General features: G+C 41.9%; 1 protein-coding gene across 2 annotated transcripts in view; it reads right to left on the bottom strand.

Annotated features, from left to right (window-relative positions):
- Positions 1-1,940: 1,940 nt before the first annotated feature.
- LOC129822856 (GDNF family receptor alpha-4-like) overlaps positions 1,941-22,757 on the bottom strand; it is a 92,592-nt gene continuing 71,775 nt past the window's right edge. For both annotated transcript variants that reach the window (XM_055881323.1, XM_055881332.1), the window contains 7 exons: positions 16,018-16,293; positions 15,601-15,681; positions 14,538-14,883; positions 11,853-11,962; positions 8,461-8,595; positions 6,456-6,619; positions 1,941-6,118 (listed from right to left, as the gene is read on the bottom strand). In XM_055881323.1, the coding sequence (XP_055737298.1) occupies positions 5,978-6,118; positions 6,456-6,619; positions 8,461-8,595; positions 11,853-11,962; positions 14,538-14,883; positions 15,601-15,681; positions 16,018-16,293 (1,253 nt within the window). In that variant the 3' untranslated portion in view covers positions 1,941-5,977. The remainder of the gene's footprint in view (positions 6,119-6,455; positions 6,620-8,460; positions 8,596-11,852; positions 11,963-14,537; positions 14,884-15,600; positions 15,682-16,017; positions 16,294-22,757) is intronic.

Here is a 22,757-nt window from a genome sequence, read left to right as displayed (position 1 = left end):
TCTGCCCGTACTCCCGCTCTCCACGGTAATCACACACCTCAGGGCGAGTACCCTGTATACTACGCCAAACCAACATCTCTCTCTCTTCGCTCTCCTCCGATATCACCAACAACTCATTGAATGTCTCATAATCTCCTATCCTTTCACTTTCCTCCAATCTGTCTAATACCTCCTCCACATTCTCTGACTCGTACCTCAATTTAACCAACTGCTCCTTATGGTAAGCACGGGGAACTGGCTCAAGTCTCCCACTTGACCCAGCCACACTCCCATTGTGTCCCCCCCAATAAATTTTTGGGGGAGCCTCTCGGGCTTCCAGCCACTCTGCCTTGCTAGCTCCTGCTGCTGCTTCCCGTAGCCACGCTGCTTGGTCCGAGTTTGGTGGGTGGTTCTGTAACGGTTTTCTTCCGTCGATGTAGGAGAGGACCAAAATGCAGTGTGGCTAGTGTTCAACATGTTTAATAAACAAAGAGACGATAACGTGAACACTATACAAAATACAAGATAACAAACGTGAAAACCGAGACAGTCCTATCTGGTGCAGAACACAAAGACAGAAGACAACCACCCACAAACCCCAACACAAAACAAGCCACCTAAATATGATTCCCAATCAGAGACAACACAAAACACCTGCCTCTGATTGAGAACCATATTAGGCCAAACATAGAAACAGACAAACTAGACACACAACATAGAATGCCCACCCAGCTCACGTCCTGACCAACACTAAAACAAGTAAAACACACAAAAACTATGGTCAGAACGTGACAGACGCATACCTGGGAGTGCAGCCAAGTCCAGTGGTGTTCAACATCACACTTCCAATATTGCTATCAACCACATTCAGAATCATAGTCACACCATTGTTCTATTTTGTGGTGTGTTATCCATGCATGGCATGATACACCACAATTAAAGGTCAGCGTAATTATATTTGAGCGAGAGAGAGCGAGACCTTTTTTCTGTCATACAAATTCCATTTGATACAATTGTAGCCATGTACCATTTGAGGTACGCCATGTGGACCGATTTCATGTTTCTCTCACAGAACTTTGTGCGTGTTGAGTATAGTCACACCAAACCAATGTATTCCTCTCACTGTATTCCACTCTGAGTGTTCATACTGATTTCTGCAATCTGTTCCAGATCAACAAAGTAGGCCTACGAATACAAACAGGGGTTTTCCCCATAAAATCCTTTTGAGTGATTTAACCACCGATACCCTTGGCAAAATCTCGCATTGACGTAAATACGGTATCCTTGACTCACAGTAGTAATACACACTGCCAACCCACTCCCTCATTTCCAACTCATTTTTCCAGAGAAGAACTAGCCACCAGACTGTTCTTTTTGAGAGGGAAATGGCTTGGATTCATCTGACTATCTTTACCCCATAGCTACTTCACTATTTTTATTTTCTAATCATAGCCCTCTCCAAGGCATCATTCTGTTCCATTATTGAAGTGTACAAAATGCTTAGTTGTCATTCGTGTTCTTTGCATATTCTGTGCCCAATAAGACCAACTTTTGTACTTTAATTAATCAAGCTATTAATTGCGTCCAGACTCGACTCATATTGGTCCAATTAAGATTTAAAAAACGTTAACAAATACACACATTACTGTACTCTGTAAAAAGCTAAGGGATAGAAATCTGCTATGAACATCATAATCAAATTGTATGTCACATGCGCAAATACAACAGGTGTAGTAGACCTTTCCGTGAAATGCTTACAAGCCCTTAACCGACAATGCAGTTCAAGAAAGGGTAAAGAAAATATTTACTAAATAAACTAAAGTAAAAAATTATAAAAAGTAACACATAAAATAACATTAACGAGGCTATATACAGGAGGTACCTGTACCGAGTCAATGTGCGGTGGGTACAGGTATAAGGGCAGAAGGCGAGACCCAAATACGGACACTGGAGGCAGATGGTAGAGCTCTGATATTTATTATAACAAAGGGAGTAGGCAAAGACAGGTCGGGGACAGGCAAGAGTTCATAAACCAGGTCAAAAACAGTACAAGGGGATAGGCAGGCTGGTAGTCAGAACAGGCAGAGTGGTCAGGCAGGCGGGTGCGGAGTCAGAACAGGCAAGAGTCGAAACCAGGGGGACTAGAAACAAACAGACTGGGAAAAATAGGAGCAAGAGAAACTGCTGGTTGAATTGGCAAACAAGACAAACTGGCACAGAGAGACAGGAAACACAGGGATATATACACAGGGGATAATAAGCAACAGCTGGAGGCGGTGGAGACAATCACAAGGACAGGTGAATCAGATCAGGCTGTGACAACAGGTTTTATTTGAGGTAATTTGTACATGTAGTTATGGGTAAAGTGACTATGCATAGATAAAACAGCACGTAGCAGTAGCGATAAAACAAATGGAAGGGTGGCGCCATGTGATTAATTGTTCAGCAGTCTTATGGCTTGGGAGTAGAAGCTGTTGAGCCTTTTGGTCGTAGACTTGGTTCTCCGGTACCACTTGCCGTGCGGTAGCAGAGAGTACAGTCTATGACTTGCGTGACTGGAGTCTTTGACAATTTTTGGGGCCTTCCTCTGACACCGCCAAGTATATAGGTCCTGGATGGCAGGAAGCTTGCCCCAGTGATGTACTGGGCCGTACGCACTACCCTCTGTAGCTCCTTACAGCCGAGCAGTTGCTATCCTAGGTGTGGATGCAACCGGTTAGGATGAACTTTTTGAGGATCTGGGAACCAATGCCAAATCTTTGTCTCATAAAGGTGGAAAAGGTGTTGTCGTGCCTTCTTCACAACTCTCTTGGTGTGTTTGGACCATGATAGTTTGTTGGTGATGTGGACACCAACTACTTGAAACTCTCGACCCGCTCCACTACAGCCACGTCAATGTTAATGGGGGCCTGTTCGGGCTGCATTTTCCTGTAGTCCACGATCAGCTCCTTCGTCTTGCTTACATTGAGGGAGATGTTGTTGTGCTGGCACCACACTGCCAGGTCTTTGACCTCCTCCCTATAGGCTGTCTCATCGTTGTCGGTAATCAGGCCCATCACTGTTGTGTCGTCAGCAAACTTAATGATGGTGTTGGAGTCGTGTTTAGCCAAGCAGTCGTGGGTGAACAGGGAGTACCAGAGGGGACTAAGCATGCACCCATGAGGAGCCTCAGTGTTGAGGATGAGCATGGCAGACGTGTTGTTGCCTACCCTTACCACCTGGGACGGCCCGTCAAAAAGTCCAGGATCCAGTTGCAAAGGGAGGTGTTGAGTCCCTGGGTCCTTAGCGTAGTGATGAGCTTTGTTGGCACTATGGTGTTGAACGCTGAGCTGTAGTCAATGAACAGCATTCTCATATAGGTGTTCCTTTTGTCCAGGTGGGAATGGGCAGTGTGGAGTGCGATTGAGATTGTGTCGTCTGTGGATCTATTGGGGCGGTATGCAAATTGGTGTGGGTCTAGGGTTTCCGGGATGATGGTGTTGATGTCAGCAATTATCAGCCTTTCGAGGCACTTCATGGCTACCGACATGAGTGCTATGGGGAGGGAAATCATTTCAGCAGGTTACCTTCGCTTCCTTTGGCACAGGGACTATGGTGTTCTGCTTGAAAAATGTTATATTACAGACTGGGTCAGGGAGAGGTTGAAAATGTCAGGGAAGACACTTAGCAGGACGTGTACCAGGAGTACACGTCCTGGTAATCCATCCGGCCACGTGACTTTGTGAATGTTGACCTGTTTAAAGGTCTTGCACACATCGGCTGAACATATTCAGTGTGTGCTAGCAAAATAGTCATGTAGTGTAGTATCCGTGTCATCTGACCACTTCTGTATTGAGCGAGTCACTGGTACTTCCTGTCAGCAGCATACCACCCTGCATACCACTGCTGGCTTGCTTCTGAAGCTAAGCAGGGTTGGTCCTGGTCAGTCCCTGGATGGGAGACCAGATGCTGCTGGAAGTGGTGTTGGAGGGCCAGTAGGAGGCACTCTTTCCTCTGGTCTAAAAAAAATATCCCAATGCCCCAGGGCAGTGATTGGGGACACTGCCCTGTGTAGGATGCCGTCTTTCGGATGGGACGTTAAACGGGAGTCCTGACTCTCTGAGGTCATTAAAAGATCCCATGGCACTTATTGTAAGAGTAGGGGTGTTAACCCCGGTGTCCTGGCTAAATTCCCAATCTGGCCCTCAAACCATCATGGTCACCTAATAATTCCCAGTTTACAATTGGCTCATTCATCCCCCTCCTCTCCCCTGTAACTATTCCCCAGGTCGTTGCTGCAAATGAGAACGTGTTCTCAGTCAACTTACCTGGTAAAATAACGGTAAAATAAATAAAAAATAATTTTTTTAGTTTTGGCTTGTAAGCAGGAATCAGGAGGATAAAATTATCGTCAGATTTGCCAAATGGAGGGCGAGGGGGAGCTTTGTATGTGTCTATGTGTGTGAAGTAAAGGTTGTCTAGAATTGAGGTAAAACATTATTTTAGTTTGCCTGCATTAAAGTCCCCGGCCACTAGGAGCGTCACTTCTGGATGAGCTTTTTCTTGTTTGCTTATGGCCTTATATAGCTCGTGGAGTGGGGTCTTAGTGCCAGGATCGGTGTGTGGTGGTTAATAGATGGCTACGAATACTATAGATGAGAACTCTCTTGGTAGATAGTGTGGTCTACAGCTTATCATGAGGTACTCCACCTCGAGACTTCTTTAATATTAGACATCACGCACCAGCTGTTATTGACAAATACACACATCCCCACCCCTCGTCTTAACAGACGTAGCTTATCTGTCCTGCCAATGCACAGTAAACCCAGCCAACTCTATATTATCCGTGTCATCAGAAACCCATTGAACATAGCATCATTCATGACCATCTTACCATGAGCAGGTCACATACACCCTTTCTACTGTACAAACTGTACTGTATTCTGCTATTGTCTCTGGTATTTTCTTTTCACATTATGCATTCCAGCATGGTTTCAGCAACTATGGTTGACGTGTATCGAGGGCAGCTCAGTACATTTCGGCTTGTCTTGGCTAGGCTCAGTAGTGTGAAAAGGGTTCAATATTGGCCAAAATATTGAGACACAAGCCCTTGTTCCTATATGGCATACTAATTCAGACACCCTTTGAGAAATGTCCATTTACACAATGAGGGAAAATAAGGCAGTCCTTCCACACAAACACAGAACAATGGTACTGTACACAGAGAACATGTTTGCTCATAACTTAATTTTAAACAAAGTTCTAGGAGAAGAAAGTGTTTTATACATGAACACTTAGCTAAGCATTAGCGAGAACAAATGAACTGGCGATGACAGCATGACAAAGAGCCCAATCTTCAATGTGTGCATGATAATCATTAGGTCAGAGCTATCCCACGTATTCTAAAGTTTCTACATCTCTTGCAGCCGACAGCACTTGGACTGATCAGAGTCAGGATATTTGTCCAGAATGGCTGATTAAGCCGTAGCTCCATTGTCCATCTCTACCATTCCAGTATTGATCAGAAACATTGTTCCTCCTTCAGTCAAGTCGAAGAGAGCGGTATTAAAGCTCTTATATCCGCAAGGGTCTTTTCCAATCAGTTTGTGCAGTTGAGTACGAAATAAAGACAGTTCACTAGAGTCCGTTTCTCGTGAGCTTTCCGTTATATATATATAGATCTTAAAGAATAACCGTGTAGTTCCCGATGGCATTTTCAGAATTCAGTCCTGTGCTTGGATAGCTGGATGGTAGGTGAGTCCACACAAAAAGTACTTTCATCTTGACTCGAAGCGATAACAATGTACAAGTATACAGATTGGTTTCAATCTGTCTCAGTCTCTCCAAGTCGTACACCTAAGGGACTTGCAACTGAACCACTAACACAAAAAATAGGAAAATAACTATGCTGTATATGTTTAGGAGACGGAGTAGCCTATATGCTAAAGACAAAAATGTATCCAGAATTTGTGAACAAATACTCCTGCTTTATGGGTGGTCCTTGGCAGTGCTTCCTAATTTAGTGACTATATAAGAGCAGAGGTAGGACCAAAAGGCCAGTAAAGGAAGTTGGAGGCAGTAGACCAAGTGCGGGGGCAGAGTTTGGGAGCCCATCTGACGGGAGGGTAGAATCTCTCCACAATCGGTCGTTTCCGCTGGCCTAAGTGTGAGAAAGAGAAATCAATGTGACCAAAAACATTGTAGCCCCAAATGGTTAGCCTGAAACATAACATAACAAAACTAGGTAGGTATTATTCAATGCCGAGGGCCAAAACTAAGCTATGCATTATCATTCAGAAATTTCAAAACAATATGTCAAAGGTGATCGGGTGGGAGTCCTCTAAATATGCAACTATAACCTCCCTGAAATTAACCGGCAAAAGGTATCAACTCCTGGCAACTCTTTCTGTAGACGAAATGCTGTACAAACAAATGAAAAACTATTATATTACATTTTATCTCTGACCCTGATGAAACAATCAGCGAGACAATCACACCTGTGTTGGAATAATTGATTCCGGAATGTTCTGTGTGGTCTCCACAGTAGCAGGCAGAAGGTTGATGGCATGGCTCTCTCTGCCAGTGGCTGGGCTGAGGTGTCCCGATTTGCTGGACGTGGGCATCACGTCTGTCCCGCTCCCAAACGCCAGGAGGGCATTCCCTGTTTCACAAGATGAGAAAAGGCACAGTGTGAGAAGAGAAGACAATTAACCTGAGGCTCCCGAAATGGACCTGATACGTCTTAATGAATTTACAATCACGCCCACATTCAATTACTGCACAGGACTCATTCTGCATTCTGCCTGAGCGGCTCGGCTAGGACCAATTTGGATTTGCTCAGTGGAGAAGAAAAATACTTGGTATTCTCTTCATGTTTCCCCAACTGCACCTGCCTCTCCACATCCTCTCATTAGCTCACAGACTAGTGGCAAGTCTGAGACCTCGCTCTGTGTCCTTTTTTGTCATGGAGAGGAGAGGCCACAGGACAGGTTGCTATCTGATGGCACTAGATTTACCCGGGAGGAAGATAGCCCCTGTCTGTTTAAAGAGGTCAGATGAAAACACTGTAGCAAAGTCAATAATAAGAACGATTAATTATTAGAAAGGGCATGCGCAAGATTGGAATAGAAATGGATGACCGTCAGGGTGAGTGAGTCACCCGCAATGATGCATGAAGCTCCTCATCTTCTAAGATGGATCATGAACACATCACACATTTGCTTAAAACCATCAGAAGGTTAAACTAGCTTGTCTCCCAACATGAGATATTACAATCATTACATGTAATAACATTACTATTACTGTGCTATTATGGGTAAGTCTGTAATCGACACAAATGGTCTCCATAAGGAACTTTATACAAGTTGCATATTATCAGCTAATATTTACATCAACTGTTGAAATGGGTATTTATGCATAAGCCAATAAGATGGAGGGGTGAATGAATAAATATGTTATTACTTTAGGTTAGCCCTGTGATTCTATTTCCTTTTCACTCATGAAAGGCACTGAACATCCAGGTGGAATTACCAAGGATAAGGCATGAAGGGGATGATTAATGAGAGAGGGAGAGGGGTGAAAGGGAGAGAGAGGAGCGAGAAAGCGAAAGGAAGAGAGAGAGAGAAAAAAAGCACAAGATCATACTCTGACTGGTAATTGTCCCACAGAGGGGATAACTCTATTTAACACAATTGTTCACTGCTATTGAGCCTACAGGTAACTAACTGCTGTGGGACATATCTGCCTCATTGCATCAAATTTTCCCCTAGTCAAATGACTTCTCCTTGTGAGCCCAATTTGCTGTAGTCCTTTGGCACAGCTATTCAATGCAAATAGGCTAGGATGATCGAGGAGTAACATCATCCAATAAATAACATTTGGAAATAAGAGAAAAGCTGCATTCAATCTAACAGATAATTAGACAAATCAAATGATGCATGGTTTCAATGGGAGCTCTGTGAAGGTTTTTTGTAGAATAATTGCAAAAGCATTGTTATGTAGACCAATTATCGTAATGGAAAACCAAATTGTTGTTTTTGAGATGTTGGATAAATCATTCCTCAAAGGGAGACAGCATATGAGAGACATGACAAAAAACTAAAGGGCAAAATCCCCAGAACTCATGGAGTAAATCGTCCTATATAATTTACCATTGGAATATACAGAACAATATTTTACAGAAATAGGGCATCTTGAGATACAAGAAGATGTTGCTCTTGTTCTTCTCCCCTATAAACCTGGGTAGTGTACCATGCTCATTAGGGAATGCCATAGCAAAAGGTTTCCAATAGTTCAGATAGTACCTTGGGCCGTTTTCCTCCATTGTGTGCCTAGTGAACACAACCCTACACTAAGCCTATATCCCAAATGCCACCCTATTCCCTAAATAGTGCATTACTCTTGACCAGAGCCTTATGGAACCTAGTTAAAACTAGGCCATTTGGGATACAGGCTAAGTCACTGGAGACTGCTTTTTGTGATGACTTGATGGGAGCCACTCACTGAGACAGACGTTGTTGGTGAAGTATTCCAGGAAATCGGAGCACTCTACTCTCTGGTTTCCACTGGCAGAGCAGGAGCACCATGGGGCCACGCTAGATGTGGAGTTATCCACATAGTTGGGAGTTATCGAACTGCCTGCAGAAACAATATGTTCTCAGTTTAGTATCAAATATTCATTGCCTCGAAAGACTTGTTGTTATAAGACTGTTATGTAACCTAAAACATTTATGAACCTTATTTGCAATTCACTGTTCAATCGCACAATGTGAGTGGGGATGTTATTTAAGAAATGAGCAAAAATGCAGCTATGAGTACAAGTGTGTTGAGGGTAATTCTTGCCAGCTGTCTGTTGCTCGTTTTTATGGAGTCAAAGACACTTTAATTTGCGCTTTCTTTGGAAGTGTTTATTGTGTGCCATTTCTCTCCCAAGTTTTGAAATGGAGAGTTTAAGTGCTTAATAAATACAGACCAGGAATGAAAATGCCAACTGGTTGTTTGTTTGCTGAAGGGCACCACAGGAAGCTCTTGAAATGTATTAGGTCGCTTGTGCTCTTTTTTCGAGAGCATTAAAGAAAAATGGCCAATCTTTGAGCGAGTGCATAAAACAAAGTCTACATTTCATCAAAGACACTTCTCAAAGCGTAATAACAGCCTTTACACTTCAGAGTCTGCCTTGAGGTCCTTATGTGTACGGCATATTAGGACATACAGTTGAAGTCGGAAGTTTACATACACTTAGGTTGGAGTCATTAAAACTCGTTTTTCAACCACTCCACAAATTTCTTGTTAACAAACTGTAGTTTCGGCAAGTCGGTTAGGACATCTACTTTGTGCATGACACAATAATTTTTCCAACTATTTTTTACAGACAGATTATTTCACTGTATCATAATTCCAGTGGGTCAGAAGTTTACATACACTAAGTTAACTGTGCATTTAAACAGCTTTGAAAATTCCAGAAAATTATGTCATGGCTTTAGAAGCTTCTGATAGGCTAATGGACATCATTTGAGTCAATTGGAGGTGTACCTGTGGATGTATTTCAAGGCCTACCTTCAAACTCAGTGCCTCTTTGCTTGGCATCATGGAAATCAAAAGAAATCAGCCAAGACCTCAGAAAAAAATGTGTAGACCTCAACAAGTCTGGTTCATCCTTGGGAGCAATTTCCAAACGCCTGAAGGTACCACGTTCATCTGTATAAACAATAGTACACAAGTATAAACATCATGGGACAACGCAGCCGTCATATCGCTCAGGAAGGAAACGCGTTCTGTCTCCTAGAGATGAACGTGCTTTGGTGCGAAAAGTGCAAATCAATCCCAGAACAACAGCAAAGGACCTTGTGAAGATGCTGTCTGAAACAGGTACAAAATGATCTATATCCACAGTCAAACGAGTCCTATATCGACATAAGCTGAAAGGCCACTCAGCAAGGAAGAAGCCACTGCTCCAAAACTAGCATAAAAAAGCCAGACTACGGTTTGCAATTGCACATGAGGACAAAGATCGTACTTTTTGGAGAAATGTCTTCTGGTCTGATGAAACAAAAATAGAACTGTTTGGCCATAATGGCCATCGTTATGTTTGGCGGAAAAAGGGGATGCTTGCAAGCTGAAGAATGCCATCCCAACCGTGATGCACGGGGGTGGCAGCATCATGCTTTGGGGGTGCTTTGGTGCACTTCACAAAATACATGGCATCATGAGGCAGGAAAATTATGTGGATATATTGAAGCAAAATCTTAAGACATCAGTCAGGAAGTTAAAGCTTGGTCGCAAATGGGTCTTCCAAAGTTGTGGCAGGACAACAAAGTCAAGGTATTGGAGTGGCCATCACAAAGCCCTGACCTCAAACCTATAGACAATTTGTGGGCAAAACTGAAAAAGCGTGTGCGAGCAAGGAGGCCTACAAACCTGATTCAGTTACACCATTTCTGTCAGGAGGAATGGGCCAAAATGCACCCAACTTATTGTGGGAAGCTTGTGGAAGGCTACCCAAAACATTTGACCCAAGTTAAACTATTTAAAGGCAATGCTACCAAATACTAATTGAGTGTATGTAAACTTCTGACCCACTGGGAATGTGATGAAATAAATTAAAGCTGAAATAAATAATTCTCTCTTCTATTATTCTGACATTTCACATTCTTAAAATAAAGTGGTGATCCTAACTGACCTAAGACAGAGAATTTTTACTAGGAGTAAATGTCAGGAAATGTGAAAAACCAAGTTTAAATGTATTTGGCTAAGGTGTACGTAAACTTCCGACTTCAACTGTATATAGTATATACACTGAACAAACATTAGGAACACCTTCCTAATATTGAGCTGCACTCCCCCTCCCCTTTTTTCCTCAGAACAGCCTCAATTCGTTGGGACATGGACTCTACAAGGATGCTGGCCCATATTGACGCCAATGGTTCCCACAGTTGTGTCAAGTTGGCTGGATGTCCTTTGCGTGGTGGACCATTGTTGATACACGCGGGAAACTTGAGCGTGAAAAACGCTGCAGCGTTGCAGTTCTTGACACAAACCGGTGTGCCTGTCAAATACTGCAATACCCTGTACAAAGCCATTTCAATCTTTTGTCTTGCCCATTCACCCTCTGAATGGCACACATACACAAGCCATGTCTCAATTGTCTCAAGAATCAATTGTCTAAAAATCCTTCTTAAACCTGTCTCTTCCCCTTCATCTACACTGATTGAAGTGGCATTATTAAGTGATCATAGCGTTCACCTGGATTCACCTGGTCAGTCTATGTCGTGGAAAGCGCATGTTCTTAATGTTTTGTATACTCAGCGTACATACTGCTTTAAACCTCCACAAATAGGATTTGCTCAAATCATACTCATTTATTTTAGGCCTACACTATTAAAGAAGCTAAATGTAGCATTTCCACCTCCATATGGCAAATACTTTCCTTGTGTGTACATACATCAGCATCTTTCAGTTTCATGATTGGTTCTCATCCGTAAGTTTGCAAACATAAATATCATAACCTCACACCCATGCAGCAGATGTTTTTGGGGTTATAATAAGATCAGAAAGAAGTGCATAAACTATTTATGGATGTACTTTGAAACAATAAAGATATATATATATACTATAGCTAAATTGTTACTTGTAGCTCCTTTAAATAGTAACTTTAATTTCACTCCAAATCAAATATTTCCTGACAATCTTTGTTTTTTTATTCATTAGTTTACCTTTTCCATCCTTCTCTCGTTGCCGCTCTAACTGCTTTCTCCTTTTTCAGTACACTGTAGGCTAGTTAAATTTTAAAAACTTCCTTTTCTCTCTTTATCGATTTACCCCCTCTCTCCTCCACTCATTTTGCTTTCTCAAATCCGTTCTCATTCTTAATTTGCTCTCTCAGGCTCTGTACCCACCTATCAGGCCTGTGTAGGCAAGTAGACAGGCTCCATAGTTCCCCTGCTTGCAGCTGTTGGCAGACGACTCGGCTGGTTGGCAGTCGTACTGGAACTGAGCCAGACGGGACCTACACAGATCCAATACTAGCACTGTTTAGTAGTGAGCAAGGGCCGGACACAAATTACAATGATGGTAAAAAATATTAATGTTTTATGCAATAGTTTTCACTGGTGGATGATAGGGTTGTGCTATGAATTTGGTACCGCACTAGTAAACTCAGCAAAAAAGTCCCTTTTTCAGGACCCTATCTTTCAAAGATCATTTGTAAAAATCCAAATAACTTCACAATGAAGATATGTGAAGGGTTTAAATGAATGACAAACAATTAATGAACATGCACCTGTGGAACGGTCGTTAAGACACTAACAGCTTACAAGACGGTAGGCAATTAAGGTCACAGTTATGAAAACTAAAGACACTAAAGAAGCCTTTCTACGGACTCTGAAAAACACCAAAAGAAAGATGCCCAGGGTCCCTGCTCATCTGCGTGAATGTGCCTTAGGCATGCTGCAAGGAGGCATGACAACACCTGCACAGGATCGGTACGTCTGAACATCACACCTGCGGGACAGGTACAGGATGGCAACAACAACTGCCCGAGTTACATCAGGAATGCACAATCCCTCCATCAGTGCTCAGACAGTCTGCAATAGGCTGAGAAAGGTTGGACTGAGGGCTTGTAGGCCGGTTGTAAGGCAGGTCCTCACCAGACATCACCGGCAACAACGTCGCCTACGGGCACAAACCCACCGACGCTGGACCAGACAGGAGTGCTCTTCACTGATGAGTCGCGGTTTTGTCTCACCAGGGGTGATGGTCGGATTGGCGTTTATCGTCAAAGGAATGAGCGTTACACCGAGGCCTGTACTCTGGAACGGGATCGATTTGGAGGTGGAGGGTCCGTCGGTGTGGGCGGTGTGTCACAGCATCATCGGACTGAGCTTGTGGTCATTGCAGGCAATCTTAACGCTATGCGTTACAGGGAAGACATCCTCCTCCCTCATGTGGAACCTGCAGGAAGGTTACATCCTGACATGCCCCTCTAGCATGACAATGCCACCAGCCATACTGCTCGTTCTGTGATTTCCTGCAAGACAGGAATGTCAGTGTTCTGCCATGGCCAGCAAAGAGCCCGGATCTCAATCCCATTGAGCATGTCTGGGACCTGTTGGATCGGAGGGTGAGGGCTAGGGCCATTCCCCCCCAGAAATGTCTGGCAACTTGCAGGTGCCTTAGTGGAAGAGTGGGGTAACATCTCACAGCAAGAACTGGCAAATCTGGTGCAGTCCACGAGGAGGAGATGCACTGCAGTAGCTCACAGATTACTGCACCTGTACATAGCCCATCTATAATTTAGCCCAAACAACTACCTCTTCCCCTACTGCATTTATTTTGCACCCCATTATTTTCTATTTCTACTTTGCACATTCTTCCACTGCAAATCTACCATTCCAGTGTTTTACTTGCTATATCGTATTTACCTCACCACCATGGACTTTTTTGCCTTTACCTCCCTTATCTCACCTCATTTGCTCACATTGTATATAGACTTATTTTTCTACTGTATTATTGACTGTATGTTTTGTTTATTCCATGTGTAACTCTGTTGTTGTATGTGTCGAATTGCTATGCTTTATCTTGGCCAGGTCGCAAATGAGAACTTGTTCTCAACTAGCATACCTGGTTAAATAAAGGTGAAATAAAAAATGTATTAATTAAAATGCAGCTGGTGGCCACACCAGATACTGACTTACTTTTGATTTTGAACCCCCCCCCCCCCCTCCCTTTGTTCAGGGACACATTATTACATTTTCTGTTAGTCACATGTCTGTGGAACTTGTTCAGTTTATTTCTCAGTTGTTGAATCTTATGTTCATACAAATATTTACACATGTTAAGTTTGCTGAAAATAAACACAGTTGACAGTTAAAAGACGTTTCTTTTTTGCTAAGTTTATGTGTAAGGCTATATGGCATACTGCTGTGAGGGGCATTTGTTTATTTTATTTATTTCATTCCACAATCCAGAATCATTAGTACAGCCACAGAGCAGAAAAAGGGTGGGTAGAAATAATGGTCATGACAAGAGAACGCAATGAGCAATAACTTTAATCCATCTTACATTTTATCTGCTTAATATATTTAATGTGTTTATCCAGCAGACTCTCAGGGGTGTTCTAAACGATGTTGGACAGCTTGGGGGTAGAATATTGAACCACTGTTGATTGCTTGTTCGGTTTGTCTGACCTGATACAGATGTGGTTCCCAAATAATCAGTCACGACCCCACCACTGGTGGGTCACAGCTGGTACTGTCTGGGTCATGAGACTCATGACTAAAGACTGGGTTGAAGCATTGGTTTGTTGAGTTGGTGGTTCACAATAAATATGAACAACAGTTTTTCGGTAAAAGCGAAAATACATTTGGGAGCCAGTGTTATACGTCTTACACTGAGTGTACAAGGCTGTGAGAGATGAGCTGGCAGAGATCAACCTCTCTGGGAGCGAGTCACAATATGTTGCCAAAAACAGAAAGAAGTGGTAGTAGCTCATTGTGGCCTATGTCCCAAAAGAGAAAAGTAAGTAAATAGGTGCAGTACATTACACATTAACAGTTGTTGTGTTATTAGAGCTTCTAACTCACCTGCACACATAGTCACCCTTGCACATACTCATCTGTATGAGGCAGCTGGGTTTGTCTGAGCCCTCATAGGAGCAGCCGGGAACAATGGTTTGCCTGCGTCGCTCGGCGCACGCCATGTCCGTGCAAGGGCAGAAAAGCAGCTCATGTGTGTAGGCTGGAGGGACGCGATCAAAGAACCGGCGTAGGGCCTTCTTACACTTGGCCTTGTTGCAGAGGCCTGACTTGGCCAAGGGTTTGATGCAGGCAGAGACGTACTCTGTGCGAAGCTTCTGGCACAGGTCGTCAACGTTACATGCCTTGGCTGCGTCCAGGCAACGGTTCACCGTCGCCACGTTGGCCTCAGAGTCTGTTGGCGCAAGGAATAGGAGGAACTAGGAATCAGTATCATAGAATAAGAGAATGAGCAAGCAAAACATTTTTTGTAAATGCTATTTCACCTATCAGTGTTACATGTTGAAACAATACAGATAGATAATCAGGTTCCTCTCTTGTTCTAAGGTTAGTGGTATTTTTTGATTGAATGCATTGGATTATTTCCTCTGAGGAGGCACACCGTCATACTGTAGTCCTAACCTCTTCAAATAACCAAACAAATATGTATGTTATGGGTAGATATATTTGATGGTTCGAGCCTATTTAGAACATTCAATCCTAATTTGAATTTCCAAAGCATGAAACAATAATCTCATTATAAGTGAATCAACACATTCAGACATACATCAGTCTTGAGGGGAAATTGCCATTAAAAGGTAGGAAACGTCTTGAGAAACCTAAATAATTATTTACGGGTATTCATTGTTCCTCTGTACATATCTTCCTGCAAATGGAATGTTAAATCAGATGTGAATGAGATGCTTGGAAGCAAAACATCACATTTTTTATAATGCTAAATGTAGTCATTTTTAACTGTGCCTCCAGGATACAATGTAGGTTATTCTATGCCTAAGGCTGCCCTCCAGGGGGACCTAAAAGATACAAGATGGGTTATTTTCAACATGAAACCTCTGGGTCATGGTCAAAAGGTTGCGGTAAGATCAAAATAAACCGAGGTCCATGTACTTACCAGCCGTGATGGAGGCCAGACGAACGGAGTTGTAGTCTCTCTCCGCGGTTTCATAAGGGTAACTCTCCACCAGGTTGAGTCCTGAAGGGATACGGAATGACACATTATATGACACAGCAATGACACTGTATCCCTCTGGAGCTAATGAACAGGACTTGCACATTGTTCATTTCCTGTGGTTGTTTATTATGACTCCTGCAGGTTAATACAGCAAATACTCCCCCTCTCCAAGGACCTTCGGTAATTTGTTACACGGTGACGCCAGGTGTGGTGACTGATGACTGACTGTGTGCCAGGCATCATGACTAAGCTGCATCAGCCAGATTGTGTTGTGGGTAGAGAGTTAAATCTGTAACCTGTGTTACATAAATGCACTTGGCCGCCATCCGATACAAATGACAGAGCCAAGTTGCTCACCGTGTATGACAGACTGATGGAGACTCCAGTAGATGCTGAGGCAGTTCTTCTCCTTCTTCATGCCCCGTTTGCACTGGCAGCCGTGCAGGGGGCTGGAAATCAGGGCTGAGACAGCGTTGGCGCAATGGCTCCGGGCCCCGGGGCCCAGCTTCATGCTGCCGTCGCCCGCCACGCACTGACGCAGGGTCCGCAGACGTGGGCTGCAGGTCTCGTCGCTAGAGCATGAGTCCCCCGCCACCAGACAGTCTCTGCCTGTGGACAGGACCTCATGCAGGGCTACAGGACAGAGAAGGGGATGGGGAGGGTGGTGGAGAGAAAAGAAGAGGAGAAAGCAGGGAGTGGAGAACAATTATGATGTGCTTTATAGATATGGGAAGAATAGGACTTGACCTGAACACAAAGACTCATCTAATGTTCAGTGCCGGTTCATAATGATACACATTGCGTATACAGGTTATTTCAGGTCACGGTTTCAATTTTGGAAACCTAATTTCTCATTATGCAGATCACCCAACCCATCACCTAAACCACTTGTATAATCCAATGAAATGAAAAGCATGAGGCTTGTGAAAACATCTGATGAAATGTAGAACATTTGACTACAGGCTATCTGTTGGTTTCTGTTGGTCTATTACACCAGAGCCCATTCTCTGTCCTACACAATATCCCATAATGTCAAAGTGGAATTATGTTTTTAGAAATTTTAACAAATTAATTAGAAACGAAAAGCTGAAATGTCTTGAGTCAATAAGTATTCAACCCCTTTGATATGGCAAGCCTAAATAAGTTCAGGAGTAAAAATGTACTTAACAAGTCAAATAATAAGTGGCATGGACTCAGTGTGGAATAATTGTATTTAACATGGTTTTTGAATGATTACCTTATCCCTGTACCCTACACATACACATCTGTAAGGTCCCTCAGTTGAGCAGTGTTTTTAAACAAAGATTCAACCAGAAAGACCAGGGAGGTTTTCCAATGCCTCGGGCAACTATTGGTAGATAGTCACCATTGGAGTTTAATGGCTGTGATAAGAGAAAACTGAGGATGGATCAACAGCATTGTAGTTACCCCACACAATACTAATCTAAATGACAGAGTGAAAAGGAGGAAGCCTGTACAGAACTAAACAATATTCCAAAACTTGCACCTATTTGCTATTTTAAAAAAAGGAAATAAATTAACTTTATGTCCTCAATACAAAGTGTTATGTTTGGGCCAAACACAACACATCACTGAGTGCCACTCTTCATATTTTCAAGCATGGTGGTGACTGCATCATATCATGGCCATGCTTGTCATCGTCAAGGACTAGGATTTTTTGGGGGATAAAAATAAACGGAATCGAGTTAAGCACAGGCGAAATCCTGGAGGAAAATCTGGTGCAGTCTGCTTTCCAATAGACTCTGGGAGACAAATTCACCTTTCAGCAGGACAATAACCTAAAACACAACGTCAAATATACACTGGAGTTGCTTACCAAGACAGCATTGAATGTTTGAGTGGCCTAGTTACAGTTGACTTCAATCATCTTGAAAATGACTGTCTATCAATGATCAACAATCAGAGACAGAGTCTGAAGAATAAAAATACTAACATGTACAATCCAGGTGTGCAAAGCTCTTAAAGACATACCCAGAAAGACTCTCAGCTGTAATCGCTGCCAAAGGTGATTCTACAAATGTATTGACTGGGGTGTGAATACTTATGTAAATTTGATATTTCTGTACTTAATTTAAAACATTTGCCAAAATTCCAAAAACACATTTTCACTTTTTCATTATGGGTTATTGTGTGTAAATGGGTGAGATATTTAACACATGTTCAATTCAGGCTGTAGCACAAATGTGGAATAAGTTAAGGGGTCATCAGGCTAGGCCCCTTTTTTCTCCACTTCCTGTCTGAATGACGTGCCCAAAGTAAACTGCCCGTTACTCAGGCCCTGAAGCCAGGATAGGCATATAATTGGTATCATTGGAAGGGAAACACTTTGAAGGTTGTAGAAATGTTAAAATAATGTAGGGGAGTATAACACAATAGATATGGCAGGAGAAAATCCAAAGAAAAACCAACAAGAATAAAAGAAATTGGAGAGAGACCATGCTCTTCCAATGGCCAATGCACTCAATTCTAGCTCCCAGGATGCAATTACTATGGCTTCCACTTGGTGTCAGCAGTCTATGTTCAAGGTTTCAGGCTTGTAACTTGATTAACGAATAAGAAACAACAGTTTCTGTACAAATACACCGGCTTGGAAATCCATGTTTGTGCGCGCCAAGAAGAACCTGCTAAATTCGGTTTCCTATTGAACATACTATAATATTTCTTACGGAAAGAAGTATCTGAGTAGTAGATAGAAACGTATTTTGACTTGTTGAAACAAAGTTTAGGGGTAGATTTTCGAACTCCTTTCTTTGCATGGTGTGGATTACTCAAATGGATGGCGCCAACTAAACTGACTTTTTGGGATATAAAGGATTCTAACACGACACTACATGTTATAGTTGGGACCCTTTGGATGACAAATCAGAGGAAGATTTTCAAAAAGTACAGTATATCACAAAAGTGAGTACACCCCTCACATTTTTGTAAATATTTGAGTATATCTTTTCATGTGACAACACTGAAGAAATGACACTTTGCTACAATGTAAAGTAGTGACTGTACAGCTTGTATAACAGTGTAAATTTGCTGTCCCCTCAAAATAACTCACACAGCCATTAATGTCTAAACCACTGGCAACAAAAGTGAGTACACCCCCTAAGTGAAAATGTCCAAATTGGGCCCAAAGTGTCAATATTTTGTGTGGCCAAACTGGATGGACAACAGAAATAGAGGAAGGACTAAGAACAAACAAGAGAGAACTATTATAAAGTAGACTGTGTCTGTAAAATGTGTATAAGATGTATAAATTGAAGGTAAAAACAGAAATGTTTATCAGTTTACTCCAATTGGGGGATCGGTGGTAGGGTTTGCGGGGAATAATAATAAAGGTATACTCTTTAAAAAAAGTATGTATGTCTATGTAGGTATGTGTATGTATATATGTGTATATGTATGCATACGTGAATGGATATATATATTTACCCCAAAAAATATGGGGGATTGGAAATGATGCAGACAATTACATTGGAAGCAACATTCTTTCCGCAATATTAAGCTGATCCACCCCCCCAAAAAAAAAAAAAAAAAAAAAAAAAAACAGCGGCAGTTTGGGGCAAGGCTAGGGTTAGAATGAGCAAAGCTGACAATTTCACCCAAATGTATATTCCTCTTGTGTACTTTCTCTTTCTCTCTCTTTTAAATCCCCATTTTGGGTAACACGCGCCTTAGTGTGTTGGCCCGTTATACTAAGTTCTAATCAATAGCCTAGAATGTGTTTTTGTGTATGTGTATCTTTTATCATCATTTTAGCTTTTTAGTAAATAAACATTCAACTAAGATTGGTGTGGTGCGAATTCATTAGTGAGACCCGGGTCCGTGCAGAATCCCGGGCTATACGACGTTCAGAACGAGACTGTTAGAGGCAACTGGTTAATTTGCGGCTGTGGTAAAATCGATACTCTTTGAGTCAATTTGGGCAATAGAAACTCAATAAAAACTAGTTTTCCCATGGTGCCCCAGGTTAATGAGTTAATAATTGCTTGATTCAGTTAATCACGTAATTAGAAACTTGTAATCATTCGATGAGCAACAGTCGCCACATTAACTAATACAACGTCACAACACTACATTACTCATCTCATATGTATATACTGTACTCTATACCATCTACTGCATCTTGCCTATGCCGTTCGGCCATCGCTCATCCATATATTTATTTATATGTACATATTCATTCCTTCACACTTGTGTGAATAAGGTAGTTGTTGTGAAATTGTTAGATTACTTGTTAGATATTACTGCATGGTCGGAACTAGAAGCACAAGCATTTCGCTACACTCGCATTAACATCTGCTAACCATGTGTATGTGACAAATAAAATTTGATTTGAAGTTGCTCTGGATAAGAGCGTCGTTTACATTTGAATAATTTAGCCAACTCAACTTACTGTTAAGAGTAATAGAATACGGAAGTTTGACATCAGCAGTTTTCTTGTTTTGTCAGTCGCTGACAGTCAATTAGCCATGTCAGCTGACAAGTTATATATTGATAAGTTAGTCTAGCCAGTTAACTAAACTTGTAGTAATCATGGCCGAATAACGACCCAGGGGCCCTGACCTGCAAGGGCCACCCATTGATTTTGTTGGTCACTTTGACTCAGATATCATTACCATTGCATACATCATGGCAAAATGTGTATAATTGCAGGAAATTAGCTTTAAAACAGAAAAACAAATTCTCCACCCCATGGCAAAATGGATAGAATTGCTGGAAATTAGCATTAAAACAACAAAGACATTCTACCTTCACATAAACACCGGGGTGGCAGGTAGCTTAGTGGTTAGAGCATTGGGCCAGTAACCGAAAGGTGACAAGGTAATAATCTGTCCTTCTGCCCCTGAACAAGGCACTGTTCCCCGGTAGGCCATAATTGTAAATAAGAATTTGCTCTTAACTGACTTGCCTAGTTAAAAGGTTCAACTACAAAGGAGGGAGATTTTACTGTCATTCTGTTACCAAACTTTGCATCTGAACTGTTCATCAAGTAAATGTGTTTTGGGGTGTTTTAGGGGCCTATTTATCAATATTGCATATAAATGGTTCTAAAAAACTACTTACGAACGGAATTTAAAATGTTCAAAGGCATAGAAAATGCACCAATCCTAAGATCATCACCATTGATAAATACCAATTGTTCTTGGCCTCAGTGCTCGTGCACAACCTTGGCTATTTGCCTTTCAAAACGCCCCTAATTAACCATATATGGTCAAAATCATCCCTTTAAAGTCTGTGGGGACATACAATGCGTACCATGAAATACAACGGCGCAACCAAAAAAAGCGTTTTTAATTCTTTTACTTACTGAAATAGGAGGTGCTAGTGTCAGAGGTTGAGAACAACCAAAAAGGTTTTATTTGGCTCGATTAGTTGCGGCTTGACCAGTAGAAATCTAAACACAGCTACAAAGAGAGGACCATCAGGACAATTAAAGTTGCTTTAGCAATGACACTCACCAATAAGCCATCCATCCTCAACAGCTCCCTCCTGTAGGCATATAGACCAACATTGTTCTTCTGCAGAATGAAGGGGTTGTACATTCCACCTGGCCACCAGCGTCTCTTGCACATCACATAACACATCACCTGCACATTAAGTGAGTGGTAGCCTTTTCTGTTCACATAGCTGAACTCATTTTGGGATAGTGCTTTTATGGCAATGTGAGTGCTGCCTATTGCTTCGTTGGTATTTGGGAACTCATTGCTGGCAAACGCCCTTCACTCATCAACCCCGGACTTGTCTCGTCATCATTACACACACTGCCATTTGTTTTTGTCGATCATTGTAAATGTTACTTGTTTTCCTGAGAGGAATCTCTCCTGCTATTTCCTGAGTACTTTATATTTTGTACATTGGGGTTCGCCCTGTGCCTTTTTGTTAATGAAGATATATTTTGAGCACAACATCGTTTGGGTTTCGTCCAGCTTTGTTCTATGGTGCTTAAATAAATTCAGTAGTTCTAAACCTGTGACTGCCTCCTGCCTACTCTCTACATCAGTGACAGGTTGCCTCTGCCAGGATGCTGAAACTTGGCCGCAAGTGAATCTTCCAGCAAAACAATAACCCCAAGCACATATCAAAATCCAAAAATAAATGCTTAAATTGGCCACAAATCAACATTTTGCAATGGCCATCTCTGCATCAAATCTGTGGTTTGAATTGAAAAGGGCAGTCCATAAACGCAGACTAAGTATATCAAGGATCTGGAAATATTCTGTATGGATCTAAGATCACTCTCAATGTGCTCTCCAATCTCAAAACATTTTAGAAAAAGGCTCAGTGCCGTTAACCTTGTCAGGTGAGGTATTGAAAGCTATTGAAAACAGGGGTGTTAATTTTGACCCTTACCTTTGAGAGAAACAAATACTGCTTGTTAAACACAATTTTATTCTTTGAGAAATTGCATTAGTTTACAATTATAACATTTCCCAGTTTTTTATAGCTCAGTCTTTGAATTATTTATGATTTTATAATTTTTACTCATCTTTCTCTAGGCTGTCAATAATTTTGGACCCACTATGTTTTGTGTGGAGCATTCAGAGGACATAAAGACTGTAACAGCACTGTAGATATATATATATATATATATATATATATATATATATATATCTCTCGCGGCTGTATCCCAAGTCCTTTTAAGGCTCTTTATCTGTCTCAATACGGCGACATGACAGCTGGCAAAATGAGACTTCTATCTTCAAGTTTTTTTCTGAATCTGCTCTTTCTGTAGAAGGACTAAGCAGGGATAAGCGCACTTGATACAACCCTGGCCGGTGTTAGACTCATCAAATGAAACAATACATGATTTATACCCGACTTCCACATTCCCTTTCTTTTCCATGCTGCTTTGAAGCTTAATGAGGGATTTTCAAATACAATTCATTAAGCTACTCTTCATACACAGTCTTTTCATTTGTATTTCTCAGTTTAATTTGAGAGTAGTCTGTTTTTTTCAGGGAGCCTTGTGCTGATTGATCAAATCAAATCATATGTTATTGGTCACGTACACATATTTAGCAGATGTTATCGTGGGTGTAACGAAATGCTTATATTCCTAGATCCAACAGTGCAGTAATACT

The sequence above is a fragment of the Salvelinus fontinalis genome, chromosome 2, assembly GCF_029448725.1.
Source record: "Salvelinus fontinalis isolate EN_2023a chromosome 2, ASM2944872v1, whole genome shotgun sequence".
NCBI classification, from domain to species: domain Eukaryota; kingdom Metazoa; phylum Chordata; class Actinopteri; order Salmoniformes; family Salmonidae; genus Salvelinus; species Salvelinus fontinalis.
The sequence above is the reverse complement of the archived record's forward strand: the minus strand, read 5'-3'. Positions and strand labels throughout refer to the sequence as shown.